The 13,326-nt window shown below is 39.6% G+C and overlaps 1 protein-coding gene across 1 annotated transcript in view; it reads left to right on the forward strand.

Annotated features, from left to right (window-relative positions):
• The window catches only part of NOTCH2 (notch receptor 2), a 177,544-nt gene that overhangs the window by 48,358 nt on the left and 115,860 nt on the right, over positions 1-13,326 (forward strand). The window contains exon 2 of the mRNA XM_082834020.1: positions 6,382-6,463. Coding sequence (XP_082690146.1) covers positions 6,382-6,463 — 82 coding nt within the window. The remainder of the gene's footprint in view (positions 1-6,381; positions 6,464-13,326) is intronic.

Below are 13,326 nucleotides of genomic sequence, written 5' to 3' on the forward strand. Positions count from 1 at the left end.
ATTTGCATAAACGTTGAAAAGAAGATTAAAGGGGCCCTCTATGCCTCCTCTTCACATATTTTAGGAACCCCAGCCATTCAAGGCATTAAAATGTCTTTTGAGTCATCAGGGGACGTAAAAGCGCAAACAGATGCCATCCTGCAGACAGAGGGAGCAGGATATGAAAAAAATCATGTGAGATAGACAACAGAGGCTTATTTGAAGAGGCTGCAAAGCAACAAGTAATGCCAATTTAAAACGATTACATGTTAATGCAACAAGTGAAACACGTTTGAAGGCTGCTCAGATTACACCGGCTGGGGTGCAGACTTAATTACTCATGTTAGAGATTCCTAAAACAAAGGGAGGCTTTTAAACCAGTGATATGTAGCTGGCATGATACTGAAAAGCCCTGGAAAACCTAGGTAAATGCCTAGAGGAAGTTTTAAGGACAATTCCATTAAGTCTGGAGATCTTGGGCCTGTCCCTAAATGGGCAAATTCCTTAGGCACTGGAACTGGTAAAAATCAATGACAGTTTATTCTGTTGTTTGCAGTATTTATATACAAATGAGGCTGATAAACTTTACTAGAACCTTGCCTGGACTGAGTTATACTCACTGCTCAACAACAAAGGTTTGTGTTGTATTTCTTAAAGGTTCTTTCTGGAGTGATTCTGAAATTGATATTGAGAGGGTCTGCTAAAGGTATACAGTAAAAACAATTTTTATTTTACTCCTATTTATCTTAGAGTCATTTGGGTTGGTCATTTTCTGTCTGTCCCTGTTCCTAACTTCCCTAGATCGTGTGCACCATGAGAATAGGAATCGTTTGTTTTGTCCCTGTTTGCTTTTCATGCAGTGCTAGGTAGAGGGCCATGCTCAGAGTAGTCGTTCAACAAGTAGCAAAAGCACCATGTTAAAACTGAATGACATTTTTGCTCATATATAGTGTTACTTTACCTTTTATGAATCACTTCTCCCTATGCTTGCAGTGCTATACCTTTTTTTTTTTTGAGCAGTGAGTGACTTTTTTTGTAGTAGTTCAGGATATCTTTTACTAGACCTTTATTGGTGGCAACTGGGAAGAATTTATTCCATTTATTGATATGTCCTAAATTGCTTAGGGCTCTTCTATTTTTCCAGATTTCTCAGTTTGTTAAACTGGGGTTTGATTGATATAACAAGTTCCTCTAAAGCCACCATTTATCATGGAATCAATTACAAAGAATTTAAGTACCTACTATGTGAGCAGTCCTTTTTTGAGCTCTTACTATGTGTCAGGCATTGTTCTAGGCTCTTTAGATGTGTTAATTTGGTTCATTCTTGCCAGGGCTCTGAGAGAGATTATTTTGTACATGAAGAAATGAAAGTACAAAGAGGATACAGAGATAGACAGTAAACGGTGGGGCTGGAATTCCAACTGAGATCCTGATTTCAGCATTTATGCTTTCAATCACTAAACTATATTGCCTCACATATACAGAAGAGAAGAAATGGTTTCTGTCATCTAGGAACTTAAAAGTGTAAAAGCAGAGAGAGTTAGGAGACAGTAGAGAATTAAATGCTAAATTGTGAGTTATGAGTGTTCCAAGGGTAGGGGTTGGCCTGTGAGGACAGAACCGTCCAGGGGAAGCTTTGTGGGCCAGGCAGAAGGTGAGCTGGGCCTGGGAGGAAGGAGCAGAATTTAGATAGTAAAGGGGAAGTGGCAATCAGAGGAAGCTGAGATACTAGTGGAGGCAAGGAACTGAGTTCACAGTGGTCTGTTCAAGCAAGAGGCTGCATTCAACGCGGTTCGAGGTGAAATGCTGGGTGCATAATGTAGGCTGCGATCTTGAAGGCCAGGGTGAGGGCTTCGACTGGAAGAAGGAAGGAATGACTCGTCCCTGGAAGAAAAAGTGCCAAGCTTGGCTCTGTACCTACCGAAGGTACTGCATCCACCTGTCAACTGGTTCTTCTGAAGCCAAGCTGAGAATAAGTTCTGAAAACTGAGTAAGAACTGAAAGCCACTGCAGATTAGCGAGTGGTGGACTGACCCTTGTAACATTGTCATTCTGGGAGGTTAGATGGGATTAGAATAAAGTGCTTACCATTTGCGAGGGAGCTGAGAAAATCAGTGGCTTTGGCCTAGTCTAAAATGGGGTGACTTTCATAAGCTTATATAAGAAAGGAAGAAAAGCCTCCACACACTGGAACGTTTAACAGTCTTGACTTTTTTCAAACACAGGTCTGGTTGTGTTGCCTTCCTTGCTTAGAGCAGCCCAGTAGTTCATGCTCACCCTTAGAGCAGAAGCCGTAATCTAACCCCTGCCTACCTTCCTTGCTGTTTCCTATTACCCTCCCTGTTGTTTAATAATTTCTAGCCATACAGACATGGAATACCAGTCTCATTCCCTCTCCAGGCCTTTACGCTTGCCGTTTCCTCTGCTTGGGATCACTGTTTCCCTATATCTTCATGATTCTTGTTCATTTAAGTCTTAGCTCAAAGGAAACCACCTGAGAGAGGCCTTTCCTAGTCACTTTATCTAAAGTAGGTCCCTACACCTCCAGCCTTCCTGATTACGTTGTATCCCATAACTGGGTTCTGTTTCCAATAGAATCTATCACATACTGCTGTGAGATAATAAATAAATTTACTTATTCATTATCTGTCTTTCCCTAGTAGAAATAAGGTTCATGAGGACAGGGACTTTATTATGTTAACCATGGTTTCCCTGACATCAGGGCCTGCACCTCACATAGTAGATGCTCTGTAAGTACTTTTTTTTAAATGAATTTGGCTGCTCCCTGAGGCCTGTGGGATCTTAGTTCCCCGACCAGGGATTGAACCCGTGCCCTCGGCAGTGAAAGTGTGGAGTGCTAACCCCTGGACCTCTGGGGAATTCCATCTGTAAGTATATTTCTGAGTATTGGAAGACTAGTCCCCAAATATGCAGTAGAGAAAATGTGTGAAAATTGGAAATATTCTAGATATTGTGTCACATTGCCAAGTGATGGAGTGATGAAATTGGAATCCACTGCTTCTTTTTGTTTTTGCCCTTTTTGGGGGCAGGGGGCACGTACATATATGAGACTGATATTCGTCAGCCAGCATTTATTGAGTAACCTCTGTAGCTTAGATGAAAATTCGGGAAAAAGTCACTCCTTTTGTGAGTGACCGGTTTCTCTGAGTCTATTAAAACATCAGTTTAATGTCTAACTGATATGATGGAACTTTTTACTTTACAAATATAAAGCTGCTTTTAATTTTATTGTTAAATTGAAGTGTTTTACGTTGGGAAAAAAGTAAATTGAATTTTGAAATGAGATCTTTCCCAGCCTCACTGTCATGGTTTTTAGTTATCAAAGTTTTAACTTCTATATTTATGACAAATAATTACAGTATTCATTTAGAAATAGCCTCTGAGCAAAGTTGTGAGTCTCAAATTTTACTTGGTTGTCGTTGCTGTTATTCATCCAGGCAATACATTGTCGTCTACATCATCCAGGACTTCTGGTGGATTATATAGTCTCAGGGGATTCCTTAAAGTGGACCACCGTGCCTTAGTACAGGAGTTGTGTCCAAGTGTGGCTCCTCAGAGTCACAGCATCAGCATCACCTGGGAACTTGTTAGGCATGCACATTCCCAGGCCCCCTTTAGACTGACTCACTCAGAAACCGGGGCGGCGGGGGGTGGAGTCCAGCAATCTGTGTTTTAACAAGCCCTCCAGATGATTCTGATACACACTAAAGTTTGAGAACCGTGGCTTAGTAAATGTTAAAGGTTCAAGGTAGCATGATCCTACGGATTAGCCAAACGGCATTAATTATTAGCCTTGTGAGCCTACCTCCTTTTTGGTCCCTGAATTTGATTGGTTCACGAAGGCTAGGCTGTGAAGTTATTTTCTAGATTGATTGCCACATATTGACTTTAGGTTGTTTGTATTTCTCTGCACCTGTCACTGTAATGATTTTCCGAAATGCTTAATAGGAACAGACTGTGATTTTTTTTTTTTTTTTTTTTTGCACCCATGGCTTTCTGAGTCATGGGTGGCTGGCTTCTTTTGTCTTTCTGGATAGATTTCTCTAGGTACCAGGCATGCCATTCATCTACTTTTAATGAGGGAGTTGTCACTGTTGGATCACAGGGGATCCTTCAGCAGCATTTAGTTTACCCCAGTTTGGTTTACAGGTTGGGAAATTGAGCCCCCATGAGGTTGTGCTTTTCTTGCAGTAGTGCAGCTAGTTTGTGGTAGATCCAGGGTTTCAGGACTCCTGACTCCCTCCACTGCCCCAGGATTCCTGCAGGGGGAGGCCAGAGCTGTGGCGTGCTCTGGGCCTGCGGGACATTCCTTTCCTATTTAAAGAAAAAAGCAAATAGAAAAAAAGTCAGGAAGTTCTCATTGAAACTAATAAAAGTGTCTAAAGAGAATAAAAAAATCAGTTTGAGAACTTTGGTATGGAGGAAATAACCTGACATTAACTGTTTTAATTATAGTTGTTGCATTGGGCTTATCAGTGTGGGAAGAGGGAGCATTTGAGCCCTACAGGGAAGTGGGATATGGACAACAAGATGACCCTCTTCCTGAATATGCCTGCGCAGGCTGCAGCCTAGTGACTGCTGTGTGATACCAATAGCTGTCATGGAGACGGGGCTGGACTCAGTAAGGCCCAGCAGTGTCACAGCTAGTGCTATGGAGGAATGCCCCATGAGGAGGCCTCTTAACCTCCTTGGCCTTCGCTTTCTAATATGTGGGTATAATAATACCTATTTTGCCCCTCTTGAGAAGAAAAATGTCAGATGGTGGGAAGTAGTGTATTACTGTAGTTAAGAGCACAGACTCTCTCGTGAGATCCAGACTCCCTAGGTTCAAATTCTGGTTCTTTCACTCACTGTTGTGACCATAGGAGGGTCACTTATCCTTTCTGTAGGATGGGTTTAATGAAATTAACTACTTCATAGGGTTGTTGGGAAGACTGAATTAGTCTGTGTAAAGGGCTTAGAACAATACCTGGTATTTAGTAAGTGCTATGTGTTAGCTGCTATTGTTATCACTAGTTTTTAAAAATATTATTATCTTAAGAGCTGAGATTTCTGTAAACATTCTCAAAGGGTTTCATCACTTGATAACAGTACTGGGCAAATAGAAGGCTCTTATGCAGTAATTGTTAATGGAGGAGCTGTTCTAACATCCAGCTTGTGCCTGGGCCCTGCTGTGAGAAGAAGCTGGTTTTAATGCCCCGGAAGGGCAGACCTAGAGCCTCTGATATTGCAGTTTATTCATAGAGTGGTACTCACAGAGGAAACTCAAAAGTGGAGACTTCTTGGTTTTGCTTTCAGGTATTTATACACGAACCATCCTAGGAGATGAAGATCTTAATAATCTTCCAGAAAAAGTTCATGGACTTCAATTTTGATTTTTATTGTTTGACAAGTTTTCTTTCTGTCTTGCCCTTCCACTTGTTATTAGTATTCTTGATAAGCATTTTGGTGATGAAAATTCCAACTGTAAAAGCTAAACAATCAAGGTACTGTAATTATCCAGCAAACGAGGCTTTGGGTGGCCTTCCTCCTCTTCTGGTTGAAATCAATGAAAGTTTCTACTATTGCTGTTTATTTCTGGGTAGTCTGCTTTTGGGAGAGATTAAGATGATGAAGTACCTTTTTCTTAAAGGGACTAGGGTTCAAGAATTTGAGAATTATTGTTTTATTTATATATATAAAATTAACTTCTCATTTTTTGGCTTTAATCCCCCCTCCTCTACAATCTCTATTTATAGTCTACTCCCCATCTTTGTGTGAGCTCCTTAAAGTTAGAGATTGTTTTATTCATTTCTCTATGAATTCCATTTCCCCTTTTTCCTCTGGATCCTAATGTAGTGTCTGGTACACACTAGGCTCTCAAATACAGTTTGTTGAATGAATATTATTGATGTTTCTGATTATTTCTTGAAGTGGCCTGTTTTGAAACTTCACCTGAGGCTTAAGTAATTCATTAATATCATGGTGACCTAGTATCTACCCAGGTCTTCCTAAATATTCATTGATGAATCCTTACATTGCTCGTCTGAAGTATCCAAATCCCAAGATGCTCATGGCATATCATGGATAGTATAGCTTTAATTTTCTTAGTATCGTTGGGAAATAGAGATGTAACAGCCAGAGAGATAGAGGCACAGAGAATTAAGAATATCATTCCAGACCACAGAACAGTTATCATGGGAAGAGACTCTTGGGATGAGCTTCTGTACTTCTATGATTGCAGGAGCCAAAAGATAAAAAAGATGATTAAAACTCTAAAGGGAAACCTAAATCAAGTTGGATATGGGAATGAATGTTGACCCAGATTGGATGATGTTTCTCTGATGTCTGAGGGTTATGACTAGTGACTTATCTCTAATGTGTATTTGTTTTTGTTTTTAGCATTGCAATGTCGGGACGGCTATGAGCCCTGTGTAAATGAAGGAATATGTGTTACCTACCACAATGGTACAGGGTACTGCAAGTAAGTTTTTCTCTGTTTTTTTCCTTCTTTATGTATTTGATTTTTCCTCAATAGGAAATTGGACAAGATTTGGTAATACTGCTCTATTTTTAATACCTCTGTGAAATGTTACTGGTTCTCTAACTTTTCTGATGTAGTTTTTGTGGGGGATGAGGATGTGGATGTCAGATAAATGGTTAATAAGAACTTACTGTCTTATCTTTTTTATCATGAAAAAGACTTTCAGTGAGTAGCTAGTTAAATATAGTGAGTACATTCTTTTACATTTTCAGTTTAAGGCAAAGCCTCAGAATCGCTGCTCAACGTGTTAGCTGTGATCTTGTTTTAAAGTCAAACCAAATAGGTGTTAACTTTAATTCTGCCTACTGTAAGTAAATACTATGTGAAATACTAAGTAAAGCCATGTGAAACTTTTATCTAATATAAAAGATCAATTCTGAGAGAGAGACTGTGAGAGAAGATGCACACATGCTTGTAGGGATGGGGTGGGGAGCAAGGGCTGGTCATTATATAGGTTTAAAAGAATAAGGATGAGGAGTAGATAGGACTGGGGGTTTAGACTAGTCCTCAGGAGCATTTCTTTTCTTTCTCTCTGATCATCCTCTAGCGTAGCCATACTTTTTGTTGGAGGAAACCTGTGAGGTAATCTCATAAATTGCTTCTCTAGGTTGCCTATGGATAATTTTTTTCCCTCTTCAACCTCAATTGAAAATTTTTGATAGGAACATGTTTCCATTCTATTTTTTTAATGGAAAATAAGATTTGGCAATATAACATTTATCTTCTTTAACACTTTTATGGGATATATTTGTTCTTTGCTTTGGTAGAAGTATTTGCTTGCTAAGCATTTTTAAAAAAATTAATTAATTGATTGATTTATTTTGGGCTGCATTGGGTCTTCGTTGCTGTGCACAGGCTTTCTCTAGTTGCGGCGAGCGGGGGCTACTCTTCGTTGCGGTGTGGGGGCTTCTCTTGTGGAGCACAGGCTCTAGGCACGTGGGCTTCAGTAGTTGTAGCACGTGGGCTTCAGTAGTTGTAGCATGTAGGCTCAGTAGTTGTGACTCGCGGGCTCTAGAGCGCAGGCTCAGTAGTTGTGGCGCACGGGCTTAGTTGCTCCGCGGAATGTGTGATCTTCCCGGACACAGGGCTCAAACCTGTGTCCCCTGCATTGGCAGGCAGATTCTTAACCACTGTGCCACCAGGGAAGCCCTTGATAAGCATTTGAAGTGAGTTTATCCAACATGGGTTTGTTTCTTTTCTGGATATTTAACTGAAAAACATAACTATGATAATGACATTTTTCCAATCAAGTCTATTCTGACAACAGGATCTAAGTTCTTTAATGTTATGAACAAGAATTTTCCAAGTCAGAAAAAATTTTCTTCACCAAAGTGAAAATATTTTAAGCTGTGATGACAGTAAAGCTTAACAATAGGTTGTTTGGATTGGAATAAATATAACACTGGAAGTGAAATTTTTTATGTAACTGATTATGGACTGTTCACTTAGTTTTTCTAGCTGGGAAAAAAAATCCAACCAAAAACATGTGATGTAGTCTCCTCTAAGAATGGAAACACAGCTGGAGATAATAAGGAAAGGAACTTGGTACCTTAGAATTGGCCACTGAAATCTTGTTAATCTCTTTGGCATCTGGTGTCTTAGTTACCTGCTTTATTCTATTATTTATCTCTCTCATGGTAGTTAACCCATTATACTATGATCATTTGTTGATGTGTTGGTTTCTTCCACTAGAGTGTGAAGTCCTGGTCTTGTGTGCTTTTGCACAGTTAATGCCTAGTACAGTGCCTGGTATGTAGCTAGCGCTCAACGATATGTTTCTTGAACCAAAAGTGCTCAGTAGATATCACTCACATGTCTTTAAATCTGTTTGTCTTAAATAAGTAGAAACTGTCCTTTCCTCTGAGAATTTTGTTGGCTTCATGTAGCATTCAGGATGGTAGTACTACACAGAGAGGCAATTTAGTTCTATTTAGAGATAATTCAACTTGGTGACTTATGCAGGGAGAATTTCAAATACGTTCTAAGTGTTGGCCTACATATTTGTGGTCTGACATGGGGAACGAGGGCTGTAGAGGAGACCAATCTCTGAGCACTTACCAGGAATGGACACTAAGGGACATTTCGGGGAGAAAACAGATTTGTGAGCTGTTAGTCTCAGACTCTGCAACCAAGGTGAGAGAGACAAAGTTGACCCTAGTTTTTGGAAGAAGCATTGCTAGGAAACAGGGAACTCACTTTGTGATTGACAAAAATGGAGCTGCCTGAATTCTGTCCCTGGATACTTGTTAATTATTGATGGGGTGGGTTGCTTATGGATATAGTTCTGGATTTAGTCCTGGACATCCCTCAGATGTCTTCCAACCCTGTTGTGAGGGAAACAAGCTTCTAGAGAAAAGGAGAGTAAGGGAATAAAATGGGCAAGGCCATCTTTTCGGGAGACCGATGTGAACAACAAACCTTGTAAAAAGAGAATGTTTCTCTACTTCAATAAAAGTAATGTTAGCATCTTCAGGAGTATCAGTGTCTACATAAGTGGACACAGGAAAAGCAAGAACAACATCAGGGAAGCCAAATCAGTCGTCCTACAGTGCCATGCCAGCCAACCTCCACAGAACGTTAAGAAAAATTTAAGTAAAAGTACCATTTATTTAGCAGACCTTTCAGTATATCTTCACCAGCTTTGCTTTTCTTCCGTGGGGAAAGAAGTTACTCCAGCTTGCTCAGTAAATACTGTTTTCACAAAATGGTAATAAATATTAGAACACTTAGAAGGTTTATAAAAATTACATCAGATATGCAGGACATATGATTGTCTTTTTATCCGTGAGATTGCTTAGGGGATTAGGAAAAGAAAGCTGAGGCCAAATTTTTTTTTACTGGGGTGGGTGGGTAGGAGTTAATGGAAAATGTTTTAAAGTACAAGGTGTCTGACTGTCTCTTTAAAGAGCATAATGTTATTGATTCAGCTAAATTATAATGGTTGTTTATGGAAGTTATAGAAATCCTTGATAAGATCACATTGACAGATGAGGATAAGTACTTTTAAAGGTTAGTTTTGTACACAGCTCAACTGTTTTTTCTAACTGTTAAGAGTCTAAGTACTCTATCAGTCTGTGATTAGATTGGGAGCCAGACAAGGAGAAACGGTGTAATCTTGCATAGAACTCAATTATTGCTCCTAAATAGTTGTTGTCATATCTTAATAAAGCCCTCTCACTACAGAGAGATAAGGCATTTCATTCTCTCGCTTGTCCTACTGGTAGGTGTAAATATATAATTAAATTTGGCTGTCATTAATCACTTTCAAGTTGTTTTCTCAGGCTTTCAAATATAAACCATTCCAAATCCCACTTTGATTAAAAATCGTGGGCAACTCAAGTTCACTAGAATGTTGGGGGTGGGTGAGGTTATGATTTGTAAAATTCACAAAATGTGTATTTTTAAGGACGCATTTATCGTAGTTATTTAAAGTCCTTGTTTGCCAGTTCTTTAACATCTGGGTTGTCTTTGAACATGTTTCCATAAACAGCTCTTTAACTCGACTGTGGGTACAGTTTCCCTTTACTTCATGTTTATGGTAGTTTTTATTGTTTTCTGGACATTGTGAGTGATGCATTTTAAACTTTATCTTCTACTAAAGAATGTTACTGGAAGATCACCTTGATGCTATTTGGGCTGTGCTGTGGGGGGGTCTGTTTTGCTCTTAGGCTGGTGGTGCGTCTTGGTCTAGACTTGGGCTTTAGATATAATCCTTACTCCCAAGGTATGACCCCTCAGTGGGTTCAGTGAAAAGCGTGAGGCTTTTACTGTATTCTGGGGTGTATCCCAAGCCCCTCTAATTTGGTAGGATTTAAAGTAAAACCTCTGACTCCCTGGAACCATGCTCAGCTTTTCAGCCTTCCAGCTCTTGCTTTCCATTGTGTTCCTAAATACCATCTTGTTGTGGAGTTATATTACATGTTTTCGGGCTACCTCCTCTGTGGTTCTGTTTTTTCCAGGATTTCTCCTCCTCAAATTTCAGCTACTTTGACAATTCTAGACACCTTTGGCTCTTCAGCTCAGTAAGACTTGCATTCTCTGCTTGCTTTCTGTTTCTCTTGTGCTTCATGAACTTGGGAATACTCTTCAGGGAAAAAGGTGTATAAGTGCATGTTTCATATACGTAGTTTGTTTTTTCCTTCGAGGCTCATATCCCTTCTAATTTCTGCCCGCTTTGATTGCTCTCTGGTACCTTTAATATTTTGTCTGGAGTTTATAATTATTATGAACGGGTGAGTTGATCTAAGTTACTCTGCCATTACTTTTAGTGGTAAGAATTATAATCTTAAAGGGAGAATCTGTACTTTTTGCCAAAGTATCTAACTAGAAACTACATTTTTTTTTTTTTTTTTTTTTTTTTTGCGGTACGCGGGCCTCTCACTGTTGTGGCCTCTCTCTCCCACTGCGGAGCACAGGCTCCGGACGCGCAGGCCCAACGGCCATGGCTCACGGGCCCAGCCGCTCCGCGGCATGTGGGATCCTCCCGGACAGGGGCACGAACCCGTGTCCCCTGCATCGGCAGGCGGACTCTCAACCAGTGTGCCACCAGGGAAGCCCTTAAAGTAAAGTATTATAAATAGAAAATGTTATAAAATATAACTGTGTCACATTTTACCTAAAATTTATCTATTAGGTATAAGAAACGTTAAACTTTAACAGCTAACAATTTTCCTTGCCAGGATTAGAGAGTAGTGTTGGTGGTCCAGGCCTCCAAAAGCCATCCAAGAAAACTGGAGCCATCGCCTTCTTTGTCCTCTTGATAAGTTTCTGTATAGTTGCGAGAGAACAGAGATACTCAGAATCTTCCAGAGCCTTGCTTATAGTAGAGGATGCGTTATCAATGTTTGTGTTGTGGCCATACTGCCCTAGAAAGGCATTTTCAAAAGTCATGACTGACTCAGCATTTTCCCCTTTCACTCACCTTGTTGGTGAGTGCTGTTCAGGGGCAGTATCAGATCAAAGAAATGCACTGGGAAGAATATCAACTGTTAAACCACTTTCTCTTTTTCTGCTGAAACTGGTTCTGCCAGCAAGGTTCCTTCAGTTGAGGTAAATAATACTTTAAGGCAATAGTTCAAAAATCAAAATTAATGCAAAAATTATGATTAAAAATATCCAAATTTTTAAAAAAGATAAAATCAGCACTGCTGATTTTTTTTTTTTTTGGTGCCATGCTCCTGTATGGTTCAGTCTGGCACTGGTGAGTGGATTAAGGCATCTGGAAGAGCCCTGCTTGGTGACATGGAGAAGACAGGTTTCTATGCCAGACAGACTTGAATTTGAGCCCTAAATCCTGTCAGTAATTGGATCTTTGGCAAGCTGAAGAATATTATGCTAGCTAATATTTATTAATCACTTATTACATACTAGGCTGTGTGCTCAGTTAAGCTCTTTACAGGTATTATTTTAGTCCTCATGTAAGGTAGAGAGTCTTGATATCCTTGTTTTACCAATGAGTGTATGGAAACTCAGAGAGGTTAAGTAATTTGCCCAAGATCACGTAACTCTTAAGTATTTGACCTGAGATGTGCTCTTGAAAATCTGCTTTTGCTCTGAGTCTCAGTTTGCTTATTAGTAAAATGGGACAAAATTACCTATTTTAAAGTGGTATTTCAAACAGGACCTTCTGAAAAGGAAGTGTGGAACATTAGAAAGTGTATAAAAGGTAGATTTTCAGATCAGGATTATGATTAAAACTCTATATATAGTTCCTGATTTTAAAGTAGAGACATAGGTAGGCCTGGGCAGCTCATAATACTACATAATACTAGAGTATTGAACTTGCTTGTAGCTACATGAGTGTACGTGGGCCAGGCTTGGCTAATGCTGCAATTCTGAGAAGTGGCCTTGCACTTGAAAGTTCAGTGCAATTAATGCAGATGAAATATAAGAAGAGAGCAGTGAAGGTGGGGGTAGAGGATATTGTGTACTAAAATGCTTGTTAGTAGAGAAAACTAAACTTAAAAACTTGAAACATCTCCCTTCTTTTTCCTAATGGAAGATGAGCAAGTCCAGGCAGATTTTATGCATCTGTGAAACTGAGACAGACAGGTTAAATTCTACAACTTCTGATAAACGGTGCTGCCAGCACAGAAGTCACAGGTTGTTAAACATAGTGCCTTATACTTGCATTGCGAGTTATAGATGTATAGATAGATGTATGTCCTGTGAGGCTTTCCTTGTTTAGGACTTGGGGTCTGGACCCTTTAACAGTACTAAGCTATTCTTCTTATTAACACTTATGTCCTTGAAAGCTCCTTTAACAAATATGTTGTGTCCCTGAGGAATTTTTCATAAAAGAAGTCTTGATGAATAGCTTCTTATCAATATATAACAACAGAATTCTCATGTTCTTTTCAGCTGATTTTTATTCTTAGGTTGGAAGCTTTATAAACTTCAGTGTTAGGTAGAGAAGTAGGAGGAGGTGGTTCTTAGGCTCTGCCTGTATCCTTTTGCCTGTCTTGGGTCACTGCCAGTAAGTTAAAGCAACTAATTTTGGCCCGCAAACCTGGCATGAATAGATAGGAGTTTAGCGAGGCTTCTTTCAACACCATCCCCAGGTTAACCATAATCCTAAGTGAAGTTTCTTTCTCACTGTTCCATTGTGGCATGTCAGCACCATTAATTTCGTATAGTAATTCCTTTATCCCCTTTTTTCTTGTGACTAAGCAGGATGAGAAACATTTCTCTTTCTCGATCTGGAGTAATTAATTAAATCCTTCATTTAAAATTTGGCTATCTGTCTTTCATCAGGGCTAGCAAGATTGAATACAAAGGGGATGAAGAAGTCAGAATGTGATAAA

This window comes from Leucopleurus acutus, assembly GCF_964270905.1.
Source record: "Leucopleurus acutus genome assembly, chromosome: 2".
Classification (NCBI taxonomy): Eukaryota; Metazoa; Chordata; class Mammalia; order Artiodactyla; family Delphinidae; genus Leucopleurus; species Leucopleurus acutus.